Here is a 21,418-nt window from a genome sequence, read left to right as displayed (position 1 = left end):
TGTCGCGTCACTTCCCTAACTCCAGCGTGGCTCCACTGGTGTGTGAACATGCGTGAATGTCCCGGTGATGGTCAGAGACAGGTAAGAACTAGTAGCCACGCCTCTGCCATCACTAAGTGAGAATGAGGAGTGAGTGAATAATGGACACATTGTGAGCGCTTTGAGCATCTGGAAAAGCACAGATAAATCGAATCCATTATTATCCATTTTCTTTTCATTCTTTCGATTTCTAAACCCGTTCTTGTCCTTTTTGGGGTCCCAACCCGGCCACTCGTGGACACATCTTGGTTACATCCTGGACAGGTCGCGAGTTTGTTGCAGGGTCACAATCACACACTCGCATTCACACCTAGGGACAATTAAAGTAACCAATTCACCTATGAAGCATGTTTTGGATGGTGGGAGGAAGCCCCATGTATGAGAACATGCAAACTCCACACAGAAACATCCCCCATTCTGTTTCTTGGCAGTAGCGAAAACCACTGAGCCAACTTCTCCAAAAAATAAAAACCTTTCATATTTAATATTATAGTTCAGTTAGTTTGTTTGTGACTATCACAATTCAGTTTTCTCAAACCCATTCTAGCAAGAACAAATAATCTTGGCCAAGGTTAAAGGTGACCTGTAGAAGTGACCAACGGAAGACCCAGAGGGATCTTCGCACTGAGGCCGTCCTGCTGTTTGATGGCTCTGAGTCCATGTCTGTGGATCTATGGTGAGTTGTTGTTCCAGTCCTTTTCTGACATGATTTATTTTCTTAAACTGGAAAAAAAAAAACATTTTAATCTCCTAGGTAATTACCCGATCAATGGAAATTCTTCATGTTTTAATCCAAACCAGCGGCCAATTGTCTGTTGTGGATTCGTGATTAGAATTAGGCATGTTGCTTTAGTTGAACTGACTAAAACACGTTATTAATCCTTTCACCTTTAGTCAAAAGGATTAGCCGTTTTAGAAAGAATAGAAGACCAATATTTTTGCCTAAGCAGAGAGCTCTCAGGAGTGGAAATGGTGGGGGTGGGGTTGCTCTGCATCAACGGTAACTATGGCCCAGCAAACATCACACATTTTAAAAAAATGTGTCTAAAAAGAGCAAAATTATATATGAAAAAAGATCACTTGGAGCGATTAAATAAAATAGATCAAAAGATGATCGGAGTGGGACTTTAATGACTTTAAGGAGCAAATGTCTCTGTAACTTCCTGTGAAGGCACGGATATCCAATTGTTGAAAAAAATAATTTGTTTGAACTTTGTGACCCAACAAGTCTAGTCACATTGATCAAGTGGCTTAATCTATAGAAGAAGACATTTTTTGCTCTAAAAAGCTTCAATAAACCCTAGAACTTAAAATGACTCCCTGTCAGTTATCTGTATCCCATGACTGGTTTATTTTGATGCTAAACATGTTTATCCCTCTTAAATGTGAAATATTACAAATAATTTTAATGAAACGTTTTCTTCATAAAAGTCAGCCATTTGGACATGAGATTAATAGTTGTGCTGTTTTATGACCCAGATATATACTGAATTTGTCACAATAAAGAGTCCAGAAGGGTTTTCTTCACAACTTTTAATAACAATAAGCAAGAATAATTCCAATTAATTAGCTGAGAATAAAAGGCAATGGTTTGTATTTTTTATTTGTTGAAGAAACAGAAAACGACTTGTAGAGGATCAGAACATCATCAGGAGGCCGGATGCTCTCGGGTTGGTCCTTAACTCAGCTGTCTGCAAAGACAATCAGAGTTGGTTTTTCATAAAAGACCAGCGTAGGCATGAGTTTTAAATGCTCACCTGGACTTTATGACATTCCCATGTATCCCTCTGTATCTTTGGTCGCTCTGGATGGAGGTCAGATCCTCTTTGAAGGTCCCCTCGTAGATGTCTGACTCACGTTTGTAGCTGTCGTTTCCATCTCTGATTGGATAACAAAGGTCAACATTGGACTTTTGCTGTGTGTTCACAGCTGTCTGTGCTCCACCTACCCCAGCCGTTTGCCCATAATGGTTTGGAGGAACTTCCTGGCAGAGATTTGTCCCAGAACCTTCCTGTAGCTGTTGGTGAAGATGGCGTCAGCGTGGCGTTCTGAGCTGAAAGACAATTTACTTAGATTAGATTCATCCACTCATTGCAACTTGTCTGCTTTTATTTTGAAACATTCCAGCTGTCACAAACTTCTTCTGGAAAGCAAATTTTCTGATCCTACAAACACAGGAAGCTAATCTAGCAAACACACCGTAGTCCGGCTTGGTCGCTGATGGGATGGGGCCCCCCCTCCAGCGGCTCAGCTGGGTCTCTCACAGAAGACGTCATCAGGATGGACGTGTCCCTCTGGCCAAACCTGCAAAACCATCATGAAACATCACAAACTCACAAAAGCCATGTTTTTTTTTACTTTTTCTGAATATAAACCTCCCAAAATGACCTTACAAAAATGCTCTTGCCCTTGTCACATTTGCTATTCTGAAGTTTGAGTGCACTATGAATAAGATGGTGTGTAAATACGGTGACTAATCCAAGCATCTTGACCCTGCTTTGCATAACAAATGCGGAAGAATAAGCAGAACAAGAGTTCAGATCTTTGAGATTGCCTTTCTTTTTTACCTTTAAAAAATCCTAATTACATGCATATCTTGATATAACGCAGTCAAGTATTGGGGGGGGGGGCTGAAAAATGAGCAACAATACGACTGAATGTCCAAAAAGCAGCACGATTGGAAGATAAAGACTTACCGTATGGATGGGTAGAGCGGGGAACCTGACAGAGACACAACCAGGCAACAGAACAGCAGCAGTGCGGCTTTCTCCATCATCACAGCGAGTCCTGGAGGAGAGTGGACGACCACGATAAGTGACAGGAGGAGGAACTACATGAGAAAAAGCGCTGAAGCCACAGTTTCCCTCCAAAGGCGTCATCACACAGTGAGAACAAACAGAAGCCGAGGCAGGGTCTTGATGTCAAACGTCAGGTTTTTGTGTTTGTGTGTGTGTGTTGTCAGAGTTACCAAGTTCAGATGTGAGTCCTGAGGTGTCCCTGTCGAGCCTTCACTTTGTTCCCCCCACTCTCATCCTCTCTGACTGCCGGGAAAAGGCTGGAACACGGAGACACGGAGACAGTACTGAGTGTCTTCCTGCACCCGTGGTCACTTTATACTCAACCTGTGGATCCGGTCACTCCCACATCACTCCTCCTCATCACCCCCCCCCCCCCCCCTTCCTTCTCCTCCCATCTCTTCCTCTGTCTGACTCCTCCATTCTGAGCTCTCTGCACACGCCGTCACCGGCTTCTTCAAATCCTGATCTTCATGGTCGACCAGGATCCGGGACAGAAACCTGTGGAAGAATGTTGCAGAGGTTAAAAAAATCAACTGTGAGAAAAACACACTTAGTCCTCTGATTTTATTCATTTTTGAGCAATTAATTAACTATGACTTATAATTTATTTATGTATTTTAATGTATCCTCGTATTTGCTGTGAAAAGGCTCATTTTGAGGTATTTTCATTTAAATGTGTTATTTAGTGGTGTATTAAAAGATGAAAATACAATTTAAGACATGGCTTCATGACGTTTTTGTATTCTAAAAGACTTCCAATCCAGACTTTTACACCACCAAGGGGAATATTTTTAAATCTTGAACCAAAAAAACCAAACATCAGGTCCGGGGTGCTATAATTACACACACCAAAAACAGAAGGAACACCTTTGTGAGCAATCCAAAAATGTGAAGTACCCCACCTCCATTTCCCATCACCCATAACTGAGCTATTTGTTTACAGGCTCTCCTGGTAGCTTACAGCCCCCCCCCCCCCCCCCCCACCTAACGTTAACGATGCAATAAAAATAGCGAGCAGTAGTAGAGCTATCTGACCATACAGTTAAGAGCCAAACGCCATTTCAGACAAGGAAGACGCACATGGATCTAGTTGTCTGCATGTGGATGCATTAGAGTGGAGCAGCATGTGGCCCACCCCCTCGTATGTTCTATGCAACAAATACAGTCTTTTCCCATTGGCATCTTTTCTTCTGCTCCCGATTCACAATGATTAAAAAAAGAAATACTCAGAATAGAATATATACGCTTCATCAAAAAAAAAAAAAGCCACAAGAACGTGTTAAAAACACCAGTTTTTCCTCACTTCATCCTCACTGATCTTTCCCACTTTTCTACTCTGTGATCTCTACCGTTTTCCTCATTCGTTCCTCAATCACTCTAACCTGCTGCACATCCCTCCATCTCTGTTGCCTCATCTGTAATCTCTAAGCTTCGCTCCTTCTTCATCTGGTCTCTTGAACACACAGGATATTCACTTTTCTTTTTTTTCAGCATGTCAGTCAGCTCTCAATTTTTCCTTGTCAAAGTCGCAACATTTCTACTTTAAGTCGTACACTCCTGCTTTGCTCTCTAAGTCTAGAATCACACTTTTCTCCTCTACTTCTTTGATCATCAGTTGTTCAGTTTCCACTCTGTCGGAAAAACAGAACCAGTTGGGGGTCATCATTGACTCGGGCCATAACTGATCTGACATGAAAGTTCAGTTCATTATTTGCATGATTGATTTGGCTTTGGTTTTAGTTTAGATGCTCCTTACACAACTTTCTGCTTTTGCCTGGACTAGATTGCGCCCTCTTGTGGTTGCATTGATGTTTTCTTTTCTTTTTTTATTATATTTGATAAATGAAAAACTAAGCTTAAATTCACTGGAAGGAAATAGCAACTTAAGACAAAAAAATCTTCATACAGCCAGGGCTTCATGAAGTGCTCACAAAAAAGAACAACTAAATAATTTCTTTATTGAATCACATGAGGATGTTTCCAACTATTAAGGCATATCCATCTTTAGCATTACTTTCATGTGATGTTTAAACAACAACTGAAGAACACAAAAAACAAATCAACAATTTAAACTGTTACACAAAAATATTAAAATAAAATAAAGTCGTGAGGGATTTAAGCGAAGATCTCAAACAAATAAATTGGAAGGTTTTTTGGCAAGTTTTTTTGTTTTGTTTTTTGTCTTTATGTGGTGTAGGGATCTTGGTAATAGTTTAAGCAATAGGTTTATGAATTTAAAATTGTAGATAATATATCTTGTAATCAAATTCAACATGTTAATCTTAAAGTATACATTTTCCAATTTAAATATTGTGATATGTTTTATAGCTAAATAGAGGTGTAGTTAGACAAAAAGTAAGATACCCACAAAGTCCAAAAAAATATTTTAAATTCTAAACCATCAGACGAAAATTCTTTCCTCAATTCTTAAATTTAAATTAGCAGCTCCAAATGATTAAAACGTTTTGCAGCATCTAAAAATGCGTAATATTTATTACCTAGAAGACTAAAAAGAGTGGGACGTTTTAATTAATTCAAGGACAATGAAAACATAAAATAAAAAAAAAGTTTGATTTAAAAAGTAAACCTTTAAATTTTTTAACGCACGATCCTTGTTGTGCGGAACGTTTGTTTTGTGGAAAGAATTTCGCACGGACTGTTAATGTCGTCCCAAGAAAAGAGTGAACACTCCGGCCAAGTTGCCAAGTTTCACTACCTTTCCTTTCTACAATTTTTAAGCCATGCTCTTTATCGTGTAAGTTCACAATCCAAAAAAAATTGTAAATAACTAATTCTCATTTGAAAAAAACATTAAGAAAATTAGCTGAAATTTTTGGATTAGTTGTATATATAATTTTGCAAAGTTGGAAAAACGGCAGTTCTTGTGGTAACAAATGTAAAATGCTATCAGGATTACATTTTACACCATAATTAGTTATAAATCTTAGCTTTTATGAATAATAAAATTGAAAATATAAGCAGCCAATTATAGTCATCATTATATTACTAAAGCAAAGATCTTGAAACTTAGGTTAAATTTAATTTGGAGTGACTTACCTCGCAATCCAAACATCTTTGACCGAACGTAACTGTAGCACGTCAATGACGTTTCCCCGCTTTGCTAACGCGCATGCGCCGTTAAGTGACATTTGAATGACAGAAATGCCGTCGTTTCAGCTCTAAAGAGGAGTTGTAATGCCCTTCAGGATGAGGACTCTGGGGGCTTTTGCGGTGGGGCCCCTCCGACCGCCTCTGCGCTGGCTCCAGGCGAGACGCTGCTCTGCCCGGGCTGACGGAGAGGCTCCTGCGGGGCCCAGGAGGAGGACAGCGGGCAGCCTCAGCGCTCAGGTGGGTTCTGGTCCAAGTTTTCAGGACTTCATCAGAAGAGTTTCTGTGAAAAAACCTGCGATTGAAAAAGAAGATCTCTCCGAAAATCCGAATTATTTGCCTGAGGATCTGCAGGAGGGAAACTCCAGGAAAGGTTGGTGTGATTGACCCCAATTTTGTCCACAAACATCATCACGTACACCGTACAGACAGTTTGTGATCTGATTGCTGATTGTGGCATTCATTTAACAAAATCCTACAATAAGGGACAAAAAATGATACCAATATTGATAACGGGTATGTTGTACTTTTTGAAATATAAACACATTTTTCCGAAACTACTGTCGATTAAACCATTTTAAAGAATATTCCTCGAAACTATTAAAGATTTATTTAAAAATGTCACACTTCCGGTGCAATTTTATTTGTTTATAAATGTTTGCTATATAAAAAAAAGCAAAAGTCTTTTTAGGATTTGTCACAAAGTTACATTTATTTATAAATTTTTAAAAATTAAATATGAAAGATTCCTTTTAAGACACAAATGTGGAAAACTATATTTTTAAAAATTTACTATGAAACTATTTTGAAACTTTATTTAATGCTAGTTTTTATGCATCTCTTAAATAACTCATCCTCTTCTCAAAGCCACAGTAGAACAATCTTTGAAAAATATTTTTAAAAAGTGTTTTTTAATCTTTATATTATGTCTGTAATAATCAAACAAATGCACACAAACACAAATTAGTTGTTAAAAAAAGTGGTATGTAAGTCTTTTTTCACGACAGGACTCTTTTATTTTATTTTTTATTTTTTTTGCACCATCCCAACCATAAAACAGTTCATAGACTTCAAAGAAAAGTAGTAACATCCATCAACGTGGGTGTATTTGATTACAGTTTCTTCCCATCATGGGGTCATCCATGTTATCATGTGGAGCCGTTTGTCATTTAGTCACTGGACTGCAAAACTTTCGTAATGTTCAACAATATAAGAGATTCAGCAAACGTGTAAATAAAAACCTTAAACTTACAAATGTGAGAGTATCGTTTTACTGCAGCCGAGTCATAAAATAAAAGATGGATCAGAAAAAACAGAGAAAAAGGTTTGTGATTTCTCTGTTTTGAAAAAATAAAATGAGGAATTCAAATGAATTGTTGCTGCTCCTTTTTTTTTCCAGTTTATTTTGAAACCTACGGCTGTCAGATGAACGTGAACGACACGGAGATCGCTTGGTCCATTCTGCAAAAGAAGGGTTATGAGCGCACAGCTCAGCTTAGTGAGGTGAAAGGACACACACACGCACACACACGCACACACACACAGAATGGTGGATGGCCACGCCACCATGTTTCCACGTGGACGGCTCCAGTTGAGTGTGTGGTTGTGTTTGCAGGCAGACGTGGTTCTTCTAGTGACCTGCTCCATCAGGTGAGATCCTCAAACAGTCACCAAATGTCTGTTTTTTATTTACCAGGAAAGGATGGAAATTCGGCAGAAATTGAATCAACAGATGGAATTATTTTCTTAACTAGGCTAACATTCTTTCCCTTTTTCAAACAGTTTTTCAGTTCTAAGCGTTCTTTTTTTAAATACTTTTCACAATAAGGGTTTTCATTTAAGTTGTTTTTCAGTTGTTCACATTTTCAACAAATCCTTTTGTATTCCTAATTTTCTTTTTCTCAGTTTATTCTTTTTTTTATTAGTTTTACAATTTAGACTTGAAGTTGTTTCTGTAGAACAATGGAGTGGTCCTGACCCCCGGGTCCATGGGACAGTTGGTACCAGACCGCAGGGGGGGGGGGGGGGGGAACAACCTTCATTTTCTCTGTTTACTTTATAATCTAAATTTGAAGGACGTTTTATTTTGAAAAATGCCTCGATTCTCCCCACCACTTCCAACTCATTCTTGACGATGTCAAGTCGCTACTTCCTCAAAGCGGCTGCTCCAAGCGCTAAACCCTCAAGCTAGCAAAGTTAGCAAAATACAATTTATTTTTAAAGGAAAAAGAGCCTTCAATGTCAAAATGAAAGAAATCTGCATTTAACAGAAAGAAACCAAGAGTCGCGACTCAAAATATAGATTGATGCCAACAGTAGTTCCCACACACCGTAATAATAATGTATAATATTCAGCAACTGTTGGTCTAATGTTACAAAGCTGCTAATAAAGTTGCCCAAATGGTGGATTCTCATCTTGAATTATTTTTTGTATGATTTTTAGAACCTTCTGTTTTTACATCTTCTGTCATTTTTAAGATATGAACAAAAATCAACCCTATAAACTTTAGTTTCATGTGTTCCTGCATCAATAAGCTGATGAACTTTCCCTCCTCGCAGAGAAAAGGCGGAGCAGACGATTTGGAACAGACTGAAACAGCTGACGGCCATGAAGAACAAGCGCATGAAGACGCCCTCTCCAATGAAAATTGGCGTTTTGGGTAAATCAGGATCCCAGATGCGCGTTTAAGGTTTTCCCAGCATCCACTTCACGACCGTTTCCGTCCAGGCTGCATGGCAGAGAGACTGAAAACGGAGCTGCTGGAGCGAGAGAAGTTGGTGGACGTTCTCGCCGGTCCGGACGCGTACCGGGACCTCCCCCGCCTGCTTGCTGTGGCCGAGGGAGGCCAGCAGGCCAGCAACGTGCTGCTGTCCCTGGAGGAGACGTACGCCGACGTGATGCCCGTGCAGCTGGCCCCGCAGGGCCACAGCGCCTTCGTGTACGTATCTCGTCGTGGCTTTTTCTGGTGGAGGCCGCCGTCCTCCACAGTGTTGGCTGATGACTGCGTCTGCGGCGGCAGGTCCATCATGAGGGGCTGTGACAACATGTGCAGCTACTGCATCGTCCCCTTCACCAGGGGGAGGGAGAGGAGTCGGCCAATCGGCTCCATCCTGGAGGAAGTTCGAATCCTGTCCGACCAGGTAAACGCTCCTGTCACCTCAGAGTTTGCGCTGAGGAGAAGACAACCATAGTGTTTCCTCTTTAACACAAAGACATTTGAAATAACTGTTCTGTAAAGTTGTGGTCCACATTACGCTTTTATCAGGGGCGATATTGATTATTAGCAGTCAAGGTGATCAATAACAGAAAGTTGTAGCTCATAGTCATTTGCAGTAACAGTAGAAAAGTTGACCTCAACCATTAGATATGAGGCCTGGACTGAGCGACTTCACCCATAGAAAATGCTTTGCTTCTGGTTCCAACCAAAGGAAGTCATTTCAGTCACCATGTTTCCGTCATTCACCATGTTGGAACCAGACAACCTCATTAAGCAGTGATTGGTCCGTGTCTACATTTCTATGGCAACCACTCTCTCCGGTCAGGAGGGAGCATGTTAGAAAGCCACACCTCTTCCACTAAAAGCCGGCTGGGGAGAATCTGTCAATCACACGATGGATCTGATTGGTCAGCTTATAGCTTGTAAAACTTGCGCTACGGCAAAAACATCATGGAAAAAAATTTCGGATTAGCAATTTCTTTAGAAGTCTGTGGGATTCTGACTTCTTGGAGCCAGCAGGTACTTCCTTTTTGAAACTCAAGCGGGGGGGGGGGGGGGGGGGGGGGGGGGGGGGGGGGGGGGGGGGGGGGGGGGGGGGGGGGGGGGGGGGGGGGGGGGGGGGGGTCACTCAGTCCAGCTCTCATATACGGTCAATGGTTGTGGCCGAGTAGATGCAACTGTGGGCGGGACTAAATGATGGGGATGCAGCGAAGCGCAGCTGAAATTGAGCTAAAATACCAATCTTTTGAATTGACCTCGTATTAACTTATTAAATTACCGAAAAGGTAGAAACTTATCTTCATAAAAATGGCAAATATCGTCCCCTTTATCGATTGTGCTCAACTGTAAACTCTTTTAAGAACGTTTTTTTTTTTTTTTTTTTTGTCAGGGTTGAATCCAAAATGTTATCCTTGGGGAAGAGAAGTTGATGTGATGTTTTTGTGCGTCAGGGCGTGAAGGAGGTGACGCTGCTGGGTCAGAACGTGAACAGCTACAGAGACACATCAGAGGAGCAGTTCTGCAGCTCCGACCCGACCAGGCTGAGCCGTGGCTTCCAGACCGTCTATAAGCCTAAGCAGGGCGGCCTGCGCTTCTCCGACCTGCTGGAACGAGCCTCAAGGGTCAATCCCCACATGAGGATCCGGTTTACCTCCCCACATCCCAAAGATTTCCCTGACGAGGTACCAGACCCGCGATTTATAAAACCTTAAGTTCCGTTAAGCTGAAAATCTGTGAAATAACCAATAATCTCTGATGTTCTGGTTCTGTTTGCAGGTTCTGGAGCTAATTGCAGAGCGAGAAAACATCTGTAAACAGATCCACCTACCAGCTCAGAGCGGCAGCAGTCAAGTCCTGAAAGCAATGCGTCGTGGGTAAAAGAGATTCCTGCCCTGTTTCCAGGTAAAAACTGTAAAGATAGGAGTTTTTTTGTACCAATATTGTGTTTTTCTGTCAGCTACACAAGAGAGGCGTATTTGGACCTTGTGCGGAACATCAAGCAGATGATTCCAGGTACAAAAGCTCCTGCAGACCCGTTCAGCTGATGTGGTGTTTTCCAGTGGGAAACCTTCACAGTAAAGTCTGCGTTCCTGCTTGTCAGGTGTGAGCCTCAGCAGTGACTTCATCTCGGGGTTCTGTGGAGAAACGGAGGATGACCACCAGCAAACGCTCTCTCTCATCCGGCAGGTGGGCTACAACGTGGGCTTCCTGTTTGCCTACAGCATGAGAAAGGTGAGGAGTATTTTTCAGGAGAGGCCGGGTGTTTACAAATGTTTTTATTCGGAGCTCCTTTTTGATGTCTCACAGAAGACGCAGGCCTTCCATCGGCTGCAGGACGACGTGCCAGCAGAGGTGAAGCGGCGCAGGCTGGAGGAGTGCATAAGTGTGTTCAGGCAGGAAGCGCTGAGGGTGAACGCCGCCCTCATTGGAAGCTCACAGCTGGTGCTGGTGGAGGGTGTAAGTGTCACTAAAGGTCACTTCGTCTTCACGGATTATATGGAGCACCAGAGCTCATGTTTTAGTAAGGATGCTCCAATCACATTTTTCATTCCCGAAGCTATTCCGAGTCCTTTGATTTAAGAGAATCTGCTGATACCGAGTCTTGGTCCGATAATTTTGTAACACGTTATAAAATGAACACATTTAATAAACAGATCCAGGATGTCCTTGATTTGTATTTTATTCATCTTCTTTTATCTTTTGAAGCTGCGGACACAGCGGGTATGTGACGTGCGTTGATGTTCACACTAGATAAGCAGGGAGGGGCTTGTTCATCTTGTTCTTTTGCTACCATTTACCGGCCACCTACAGTTGGAAGAGGCTTGGTGTGGAACGTCGAAGCGATGCATTTCTCGCTCCAGGCTTTTTCTTACAAAGCTTGATTCCGATAAATGAAAGCCCTGGTGTCATAGAATTCCAGCCGGGTTCAAACTCCAATAGTTCTCTTTAATGATCAATTTTCAAACAGTTCGTTGGCACCTCCATGAATGAAAAGGAACGCCATCCGAACGTCGCTGCCAAATGAGAGTCCCTGATTGGTCGAAGTTCAACTGGTTTAACTTTCAACCTGGGCTCAATGGCTGCGTGTTTTGTACATAGAGACCAAATATGGTGATAAAGAACTACACATGGAGCCAAAGTTTTGAAAACTCAGAAGGCCAAAATGCGCGCGTTCATGTAAACTTTTAAACTGAAGCGGTCACTTGAAGGAGGGTTGCAGAGAGCGGTGTGAACGTAGCCCAACACTGAAACAGAGACAGCATTTCTGGAAAGTAGCTTGAATAATCAAGTAAACATAGTGCAACCATCAACTAGACAAAATAACCATCAATTACCTAGTAATATATGGGATACTTAGTCATGTGAGAAAGTTCAGTGACCGTAGTTTAGTATCTTTAGAGATTTTGAAGCTTTTTGACTATTTGTGATTCATATCTACTTTAGCAATATTTTCAATTTCCTATTTTAGAAGCAATGACTTTCTTTAAAAAATCATTGTAGCATGGATACGATGATGACTTTTTTAATGACTAGCTCATCAAAATGTTACCATTTATCAGTTTCGGTTGTTTTTGAGACTTTATTGATTAAAAAAACAACCACGTTTTTCCAGAGCTTACACCGTGTCCCTTTGTAGTCGTCTCACTGCCAACTCTCCATTTAACTCTCATTAAAAAAATAAAAAATAACAAAAAACTATATTTTATTCCTTTGTACTTCATTGTTGACACTTTCTGTCAGTTTAAAGTGTTTATTAAAAGTACTTTTAAGCCCCGAAGTCAGAATCTGTGGACATCTCACTAACTTGTTTGTGCGCTTCCTGCACAAGCTAGCGCCGTAAGCTTCTGCGCTTTCCCGCTAATGTCGCAATCCGTTCATGACATGCAGACTTCTTCCACTAGGGCATTTAGTTGAAGAAATAATCGTAAAATGTATAGTGCTGACTAAAATAACAAAAATAAACAAAATATCTGATCACCGATCGTTCCAATCGAGTCTGAAGTGATCGAACCCGATTCCTGATCAGATCATAACATCCCTACAGTTTTAATGGTAATTTAGTTAATTATTTGATTGATTGTTTTATTGTTAGTTCTTTATTGCATCATATTGTTTAGTGATTTTATTTACATTTGAATTTATGAGCAGCACTTTGGTTGCCTTTGGTTTTAGAAGTGCTCTACAAATAATACATTGATTGATAATTTTGTCAGTGAGCTGCACGCTTCTGCTCTGCCTCCATCCAGGAAAGTAAAAGATCTGCAGAGGAGCTGTGTGGGAGAACTGACGGAAACATGAGGGTGGTTTTCCCTAAAGAAGAGCCTGCAGGCGGCAGCAGCGAGGCGATCACAGCGGGAGACTACGTACGGGTGAAGGTGGGTGGGGATCGAACCCTCGCCGCAGATGCTGATTCATGCATTCTCCATCACCTGGTTCTTTATTTATACATTTTTTTAGCTGCTCGTCTGCCTTATTACAACACGTCTACAAACCTTTCAACTCTCAAAAGTATAAAGGAAAGGCAGGCAATGCGTTTATTAAAGACTCCATAAGTTTATTGTCAGATTTTTAGAAAGCACAAACATGTCAAACAGTTGTTTTTCACACATACAAACATTGCTCACAGTTAAAGACAAAAGGCATTACAGTGGTTCGCTACATTCAATGACTTGGTTCTGGTCTAGATCCTGTCGGCCAGTTCTCAAAGCCTGAGAGGTCGAGCGCTCGGTCTCAGTTCCCTGAGAGGATCAGCTGACCAGGAACCGGTTTGACAGATGGCGGCGGGCCCTCACGGACGGAGCTTTGTAAACACACGACAGGTGCTTTCCACTGCGTATTTTCAGGTTATCACACCTGAGTGTGACTTAAAAGGACAGCTCTTTTTCCTTTTTTTTTAATTGGGAACTTACAGGACTGCAATAAAAAAAGTTTTAAAAATCTTTGTGATGAGTCAGCACATCTTGAAAAAAAGTCAGACCAAATATATATATATATACATACATTATAAAGAGAATTCAGACCAGGTCTGCAGCTGAAAGGGCTCTAATATGATTTTGGAAAGAGCGTGATATTTCCGAAAAGGTGAGTCCAAAAATAAAAATAAACGCAGGCGACATTTAAAGCAAACTTTTCTCCGGAGCGGTCATTCACTTCCCGGTCTCCCAGAGTTCTCCTCTTCCTCAGAGATCAGCCGGTGAACTGAACGTCTGTTCCGATCATCAGGTAGTCCTGCAGACGGCAAAGATCAGCAAATGTGTTCACTACTGAAACCAAACGCACCGAATTCAATAAAAAAAAAAAATCCCTTTCTGACCTGCATGATCTGAAGCTGAGTGTTTACGAGCTTCATCTTTCCAAGCGCAGGAAGAGGGTAACCTTTAGAAAGTTGAACTGTAAAGCAAAACAAACTCATTTAGATGACGCAAACAAAGGTTTGTAATAAAAAATAAAATACTGCTTTCCAGATGAAGACTAAAATGATTTCTAAACAACATTTTATGACTTCATCTAAAGGTTTTCCAGACTAAATGTTTGGAAAAGTTTAATTATCTTCATTTTGGAACAAATGTAACTTTGAAATTTGAGTCTCAACAGTTCTTCAGCTCTTATTTTTTCGGTAAATACACTTCCTGTCATTCAACTCTGTGAATTCTTATGTCTGATGTCTAGATACTTTTTATTATTGGTGTTAAAAAAGTTTTCCGTTTGCCACAGCAACACCCAGAAAAGGACACATCCTTCTAAAATTTGCCTTTAGTTTTGCTAAAATTTCTGTGTTTTCAGTCACCTTAGGATGAAATAATAATAATCCATTAATTCACAATCAACACGTAATGATAAATGTTCAAATATTGAAATGTTGGATCTCACCGTTCACTGTGGGAATTACAACCAGTTTCAGGATGACTTGTAGAATGTTGTCAAGGGAGTTGACCTGGGGTTAGAATAAACAGTTAGTTTAAATCTGAAGTGCTCTCTTGTCCAGTTGTTAAAAAATAAATAAAAAAAAGCTGAGTATCTCACCTTGAAGTCTCCCACATAGCTGGTACCCAGACTCAAACTCATTCTGTAAAAAGTGAGTCGGTTATTATCGATGCTGAAAGAAAGTTTAGTGACGTTTTTATAAGCTGCTGTTCAAAGACTGACTTGTTGAGCGTGATGCGGCTGGCCAGCTTCAGGTCGCTCACAGACATCTGGCTGCTGACGCTGCTGTCCTGCAAACGCCACATCGCCACAGTTAGTTTGTAGAGATGGTCATTAGTCCAAGTCTGAAGTCTTTGCCTTTAAGTTCAGGCTAAGCCTCAAGTTTTAAAACTTAATAAAAGAAATGGTTTATTATTACAAACTGTCATTAAACATCTTTGGGGGCGCAGTAACATCCCCAATGCAAAAACATTATAAAACTTTTATTTTGGTAACAGACAGCAACTTCTTGGAGCTAAAAAAAAAAGCAGTCTCAAGTCTGAATTGGTCAGAGTTGGTCTCTATGTCAGTTTCTATGGCAACCACTCTCGCCAATCAGTACTGTGCCTGTTGGAAGCCCACTCCCCTACCACCTGAGAGTATCAAAGCTCACTAGATTGTGAATATAGACCACAATGCTGTGCGTTTGAACAATTTGTCATTTAAAAATAAATATATTTGTATTCGTTTTTTTTATTATTTTTATAAATCACCCAAGTTTTTATCATCAGATGAAAACATGTGTCTGAATACCATTAAATCCAGGGCTCTAGATAGATTTTTAGCGCTTAAGTAATATTGAGGGAATTCGGACATGGCTAATTTTTTTTCTTTTCGTGCTCGTTGACTCACCACGTTGAGGACGAAAAGAGGGGACAGCGTGCCATTGGGCTGGATGGCGTAGGCCGTTGCAGTGGCCGTGGCATCAACAGTCATGACATTGGGCTGGAACTTGACGACAGGGTTTTTGTCCGCCTTCACCAGCATCTTCATCATCAGACCGGGGAACCGCTGGGCAATCTGAGTACAAAAGAGTATAAGCGGAGATCCTGGGGGAATGTCATCGGAGCAGAGGGCCGGGAACGCATAGTCACCTGTGGGATGAAAAAGCCAAACGTGGAGGTGCTCAGTCGGATAGGGGAGCTGCGTGGGATCTGGTGGGAAATTGTGGGTAGAAGGCTTTTAGATGGGTGTGGTGTCAACCTGTGAAGGTGTGGATTTAAATTACCAGGGGTGTGGCTCACCATGTCATCGGTGACGTACATGCTGAGTACGCCGGCGTTGTTGTAGACAAAACCTGCAGAGTTGGGGGTGAAGGAGGACAGGGCAATGTAGATCATGTTGCTGCTCTGAGCCGGCAGGGAGAAGGCTGGAGCAGGGAATGGAGCCTCCTGATGCCTCCCAATATTGTAGAATTCTCCCTATAAAAGTAAAAAAACAGTGGTCATAATTCAATAGTCCATAAAAAAAACTCGTTTTACCTTCCAAACCAGTAAAAAATAAAAAAAACCTAAGTAACTCATCACCTTTAGGTTCAGATCGATGGCGGGCTGGGAAATCTGAGGTGACGACACCATGGAGTATTCAATCTCTGCGTATTTGTCCACCTTGGCAAGAACTGCAACGAATTGAATTCACTCTTAAATCCCCAATCTAATGTCAGTAAATGTCATCAATGATCTAGAAAAACAAGACTTCTTTTTGTTTTTACCATTAAGAGTCTTCAGGCGAGGGTTTAAATCAGCGATCGATTTGGCCACCAAAGGACACATCTGCAACAAAAATAACAGGACTTTTTAAAGTTCAAATGTACAAAAGTCATAACAAATTTAGAAAATAAAGATTAACCCTTTAACACTAGAGTTTTAGCGCCAGTGTTGACATTCTTTCGTCTACCGTAACTCTACTGTTTACGCTTTTGAAATAGAGCAGCATAATTTGATCCAAAAAAAAAAAGTTTTTCTGTAAAATGCAATGATTTAGCAAAGCAGTCAATGGGAAAAACCTCCCTTTATGCAACGACCGGTTGCCTTCAAGAGAACATTTGTTTCCTCCTGGTTTGCAGGGAATTTGAAAAGAGAAAGTGGGGGGTGTCTTGGTTAATGTGGGTGTTGCAACAGTGAACAATGGTTGCTTTGGAAATTAGAAAATTTAATATGACGTAAGGACGAGAAACCTTTAGAAAAATGTGTAATTCACAAAAAAAAGCTTAGTTAAAGTTAACAACTAACACATGTGCATGGCACTTTAGCACGTTAGCAACATTTATTATAGCACTATAGTCTTACCCCATTCATATTACCGGTATATTGTATTTGAAGCACGCATCCCTTTTTCATTAGCATGATCAAAACTTATGTTATAAACCCATTGAATGTAAGTTGGTCTGTGTTTTCTGCCCTGTACTTCAACATCCCTCCACTAGAGGCAGTAAAGAGGCTTTCCTGCTCATTTCAAAATGGCCGCCTCCATGAAATCTAAAAATCACAGTTGGCGGGAAAAGGTTTAGCTAACTTTAAAAACTTTATGGTACGAACGCCTCATCTTTATTATTTTTTTAAAAAAAATGACTGCTTGCTGTATAAAAAAATACAAAATTGGTTGATAGTTATGTCTTTTAAATACAGTTACACCATGTTAAAATGTCTGTAATAAATTTGAGATGCTGGGTAAAATAAGGTGCTTTTTTCATAATTTTTTTCTGAGCAAAAACCTTAATTAACGTATTGATACTATTTATGTCTCATTAAAAAATGATATTGCAACATATTTTCTGGATTTTGTCAAAGTGTTTATAAACCATAGCCATAACCATTTAAAACATGTTGGTCACATTTTTGATGACATCAGCGCTCACCTGTTTCTCCAGAGCTTTCCGCAGAGCCTTGTCAATAAATTTGCTAAACAGATTGTACAGCCAGCTGAAAAAAAAAAAAAAAAAAAGCAAATATGCAAATATTACAACACAATATTTCAGCAGATCTGACTAATTCGTGGTTGAAGTCAGCGTCTGTGATACCTGGCTCCACCATGGAACTTGACCTTGGCGCTGCTGACAGAGGCGGAGCAGGCGGCGCTGCTGGCCTCCGGTTTGCCCGTTGCGTCACTCTTGATGGCGATGGTTTGTGAGATGGAAAGCCCGTTGACGTTGACATCCAAGGAGCCGCTGTCCTTTCTGTTGACAGATGCGCATGAGTTCATAGCAGGAAGTGGAACTCTATCACTCTACTTCTGCTAAAAATAAATAAATAAATTAAAAAAACACTCACATGAACCTTAGGTACTTGACCCTCCAGTTTCCACGCAGACTGATGAAGGCATTGCTGATACTCAGTTGCACCCCACTTCCTGGCACAAGATTGATAGACGACTGAGGCAGCCCTAAGTTCACTACATGGATGCTGGAGGAACCACAAAGGATCATGTCAGCACATTTAAGTTATGCAGTGGAACAGAGTGTTCGGGGGGGGAGACAAAAACTCACTTCGTCAAACTGTACTGGACTTTCCCAATGGGAGACACCCTCTCTTTTCCGGAAAAATCTGGGATCTGGGCGGTTTTGAGTTTCTCCAGCAGTGAAGCCATGCCCAGTTGTTTCCCTTGGAGAAAGTCGAGAGAAAATGTGTTCTTCAAAGCCTTAAGGGAACGTGGCAATTAGGAGACCAACCACCAGCGGTGCTTACCATATTCAAGCCCTTTCTGTGTCAGTCTGATCTTCACACCCGGATTAGCGCTGAAGGCGGCCGCTATGAGCGCCACCAGAGGCAGACACTTCAACAGGAACATCTTGATATCTGAGGAATTCAAGGACAAACCAAAATGGTGAATAGGAAGGTGAAACCTGAGTCTTTTTTCTTTGTCTTTTTGTAAAAACAAAAAAATGTATCTTGTTCTTTCCCAGTTGACTCCCAGACTTTGATCAAGTCAAAAAACAATTGATAACAAAAATCCACAATATGCTGTTACTACTGGGTTGTGCCACTACTTTAGAACACTGTAAAGATGCCAGATCGGAGGATTTGAGAGAGAAAATCACAGATAAGCAGTTGGAAAAAGCCCAAGAAGTTCTACATTTGTCCTCTGTCTCTATCGGACAAGGACTCCTTTGCCACATACACAAGAACATGTGATGTGCGTTCAAGAGCGTGTTTAACATGAGTTCTTGAATGCAGTTTTACTATAAGGTGTTAACACAGGTCTGTCGGTAGTCCGGACAAGCTCCTGTACCTACAGCTGGAAGAGATTTGGTGCGAAATGTCAAGGCGGTGCAAATCTGGTGAATCTCGCTCCAGGTTTTTTTATTTTATTTTTTTACAGCTCTATTCCGATACATGAAATATTTGCGTCATAAAATTTTAACTGGACACAAACCGCAGTTTGTAAATTTTCCTCCATAATCACTTTTTCAGCAGTTGGCACTTCTGTGTTTTGAAAAGGACGGTTTTCATACATCACTACCAAACATCCATACCTGATTAGTGTAACTGGTTTAACTTTCAACTTGCATTCAATGGTTGTACGTCCAAAACGCAAGAGTTTTCAACGCCCGACCCCAACTTTTCATTAAAAGTGGTCGCTCGAATGCCCGTTTCCTAGCCCGTTGTGAACGTAGCTTTCCAGTTTCAGGTTTTACACTGATTACATTTATCACAGTAAAAAATGTTGTCATCTGTAAATTCTTCCTGTGATTGATTTATACAACAACCGACTCGTTCTGGATCTGTCCTTGTATTGGGACTTTTTGTTTTATTTGTCCAAAATTTTAAAGAAATCACTCTAACCAGAGTGGCACTGCGATTAATTCTGTTGAATTGGAAACATAAAAAGCCACCTACCCGTGTTAAAATAAGATGTAATGAGACATTTGAAACGGAGAAAAAATGTAACTGAGAAGAAGATTAGAAGAATTCTATTTGACCACTGAGCTTGTATGGAATGTTAAATGTAATATCCTTTTTATTTTAATGTTTGTATTCATTTTGTTTTTGTTGTTAACATAAAGTTAAAAAATGTTTTTATACAAAATTAGTTTAAAAAAAGGAATTATAAAGGAAAAAAATGATTATGAAGAAAAATATGTTTTAAACTTCATAGGATGTATCTTAATGGCTACAATTAAGACTCATGCAGTAACTGCTTTAAGAAATCATTTACCTGCATAGATAAAAACAGAAGAACTGCTTTATAATTTAGGACTAGTAAAACTATTTTGTCTTTCTTTTCCTTTTGTTATTTTCCTAATTTTGCCACAGCAAATCAGCTTCTCATAATGTATCCATAGCAACCAGTTCACAATCAATTGTGCTGCAAAAACTGAAAATATTCAAACCTGTACGGTATATTAAAAAAAAGGCATTATTTGAACATCTGAAAGAAACTTTTCAAAATAAGATTCCCTCACAGGAAAGGCTGCTTTCACAGCGAACTGACAGAATGATAGATTACAGAGGAATCTGTTAGCTTTTCGTTGCTTCTTGACAAACCACATGACTTTTCCTTGCTGTGACAGTCAAACTGGAGTTTGATTTGATTAGTTGGGAATTTCAGAGTCAGGCACTAAAATGTTTCTCTACTCTCCAGGCATAAAAAACCACAAACAAAACAGACTTTTTAAGAGTCTCTAGCGTATCAAAAACGGAAGAATTTGATGCACAAAACAAGTTTCACTACTCTCAAAAAAGCAAAGAGGAAAAAATAAAAACAAAACTTTAAAACCTTCAAACTTTAGTCCCTTCTGTCTTGATCCAGTTTCCCTAATGAAACAGCCAGAAAACATCTCTTACCTGAAGCAGTGAGTCTTTCAGGACCAGATGAGTCTTCCTCTCTGTGATTCTGCTGCAGTCTGCCTGCTTTTATAGCCAAGCGAAAGAGGAAGGGAAAACCCAACCTCTTAATTTACTTACCGTACTCAATCAGCCCATGAACTGCCAGAGAGTTACCGGCAGATGTGAGGCAAACTTTCTGTTTGTCACGTGTGTCAAAGTAAAAGCCTCTGAATGTTTGGACACAGGAGGCTTTACTTGTGCGATTGACAAACATCTCTTTTGAGTTACACTGGGTTTTTTGGTACACATCTCCTCACAAAGGTTGATCAACGCCTTATTAAAACCCAGCAAAGCTCAAAAACCAATCTGGTTGCACCACAGTTTGATGTGAAAAATCACTGCAGCTCTTTACACTCAGATCTGACACACATGCTCAATGCTCAAACAAGGTAAGCACACTAAAGGAACATTTAACCTGTGACCTGCTGTTGCGTGGCAGACTCTAGAGGTTAACAATCTTAATTAGCTTCATTTGCACAGACATGACTGCAGCTTAAAGAAACATTTTGCAGTAATTGTGATGCAACTGTTTCTGCAATGATTCCTTTCTTTATTTCTACATTTCAAGCAATACAATCAACAAAAGAAAGAAAGGAAAAAGACTATAAAATAATAATAATAATTATAATAAATAATTAATAAATTGATTTGGAAACAAAGAAAATTTAAAGAAACAATGCCATCTTCTTGACATTAAAATAAGTCCTAATCATAGACATGTTCACGCTTATACACAGTTCACACATGACATTGAATCTGATAAGTAAAATGATTGACAAAAATAGTTTGATTAAATTCAACTTTATTTAAGAGCACTTTTCCAGTCACACAACACCTCAAAGTGCTTTAGATAAAATAGGTAAATAAATAATAGGGAAAATACTTACCAAAATAAAAGCCCCACCATCCCACATACTCATTATACAGAAACATTCACGGAAAAGCAGTCTTTTAAAATCAATTGATA

The 21,418-nt window shown here is 40.2% G+C and overlaps 3 protein-coding genes across 5 annotated transcripts; 1 reads left to right on the top strand and 2 right to left on the bottom strand.

Moving 5' to 3' along the window:
* Positions 1-1,557: 1,557 nt before the first annotated feature.
* On the bottom strand, positions 1,558-6,015 carry ghrh (growth hormone releasing hormone). Its single transcript, XM_004068933.5, has 7 exons — positions 5,895-6,015; positions 3,008-3,335; positions 2,736-2,826; positions 2,239-2,343; positions 1,988-2,092; positions 1,797-1,919; positions 1,558-1,730 (listed from the first exon to the last, which is right to left on the bottom strand). The coding sequence occupies exons 3-7, from the start codon at positions 2,813-2,815 to the stop codon at positions 1,718-1,720; spliced, it is 426 nt and encodes a 141-aa protein (XP_004068981.1). The 5' UTR covers positions 2,816-2,826; positions 3,008-3,335; positions 5,895-6,015; the 3' UTR covers positions 1,558-1,717.
* cdk5rap1 (CDK5 regulatory subunit associated protein 1) lies at positions 5,515-13,602 on the top strand. 3 transcript variants are annotated; one of them, XM_078947542.1, is made up of 14 exons: positions 5,515-5,592; positions 6,015-6,318; positions 7,345-7,448; positions 7,561-7,595; positions 8,505-8,605; positions 8,674-8,884; positions 8,966-9,086; positions 10,114-10,344; positions 10,439-10,536; positions 10,620-10,675; positions 10,764-10,894; positions 10,970-11,119; positions 12,910-13,038; positions 13,348-13,602. In XM_078947542.1, exons 2-14 carry the CDS (start codon positions 6,033-6,035, stop codon positions 13,432-13,434), a joined length of 1,740 nt encoding a protein of 579 aa, XP_078803668.1. In that variant the 5' UTR covers positions 5,515-5,592; positions 6,015-6,032; the 3' UTR covers positions 13,435-13,602. The 3 variants fall into 3 exon arrangements, with proteins under 3 accessions (XP_078803668.1, XP_004068980.1, XP_020559047.1); XM_004068932.5 differs by lacking the exon at positions 5,515-5,592 and having other exon boundaries at positions 5,928-6,318; XM_020703388.3 differs by lacking the exon at positions 5,515-5,592 and having other exon boundaries at positions 5,978-6,185.
* LOC101162522 (bactericidal permeability-increasing protein) lies at positions 13,197-20,555 on the bottom strand. Its single transcript, XM_020703389.3, has 16 exons — positions 20,410-20,555; positions 18,310-18,420; positions 18,111-18,225; positions 17,896-18,027; positions 17,646-17,801; positions 17,484-17,547; positions 16,338-16,398; positions 16,153-16,244; positions 15,871-16,047; positions 15,721-15,780; positions 15,479-15,646; positions 14,810-14,877; positions 14,687-14,729; positions 14,534-14,597; positions 13,977-14,053; positions 13,197-13,891 (listed from the first exon to the last, which is right to left on the bottom strand). Exons 2-16 carry the CDS (start codon positions 18,410-18,412, stop codon positions 13,850-13,852), a joined length of 1,422 nt encoding a protein of 473 aa, XP_020559048.1. The 5' UTR covers positions 18,413-18,420; positions 20,410-20,555; the 3' UTR covers positions 13,197-13,849.
* Between the last annotated feature and the right edge of the window lie 863 nt (positions 20,556-21,418).

Source organism: Oryzias latipes, chromosome 5 (genome assembly GCF_053564925.1).
Source record: "Oryzias latipes strain Hd-rR chromosome 5, Olatipes_Hd-rR_3.1".
NCBI lineage: Eukaryota > Metazoa > Chordata > Actinopteri > Beloniformes > Adrianichthyidae > Oryzias > Oryzias latipes.
This window is presented reverse-complemented; position numbering and strand designations above follow the sequence as displayed.

Coding starts and splice junctions, on each gene's coding strand:
- LOC101162522 (XM_020703389.3), bottom strand. CDS start 18,412: ATGTTCCTGTTGAAGTGTCTGCCTCTGGTGGCGCTCATAGCGGCCGCC. Junction 15,781..15,870: donor TGTACGTCACCGATGACATG/GTGAGCCACACC, acceptor ATTTCCCACCAG/ATCCCACGCAGCTCCCCTAT. Junction 14,878..15,478: donor CTCTTTTCGTCCTCAACGTG/GTGAGTCAACGA, acceptor TGGCGTTTGCAG/GACAGCAGCGTCAGCAGCCA.
- ghrh (XM_004068933.5), bottom strand. CDS start 2,815: ATGATGGAGAAAGCCGCACTGCTGCTGTTCTGTTGCCTGGTTGTGTCT. Junction 2,344..2,735: donor CCGCTCTACCCATCCATACG/GTAAGTCTTTAT, acceptor ATGGTTTTGCAG/GTTTGGCCAGAGGGACACGT. Junction 1,920..1,987: donor ATTATGGGCAAACGGCTGGG/GTAGGTGGAGCA, acceptor TTATCCAATCAG/AGATGGAAACGACAGCTACA.
- cdk5rap1 (XM_078947542.1), top strand. CDS start 6,033: ATGCCCTTCAGGATGAGGACTCTGGGGGCTTTTGCGGTGGGGCCCCTC. Junction 8,885..8,965: donor CAGGGCCACAGCGCCTTCGT/GTACGTATCTCG, acceptor CTGCGGCGGCAG/GTCCATCATGAGGGGCTGTG. Junction 11,120..12,909: donor AGCTGGTGCTGGTGGAGGGT/GTAAGTGTCACT, acceptor GCCTCCATCCAG/GAAAGTAAAAGATCTGCAGA.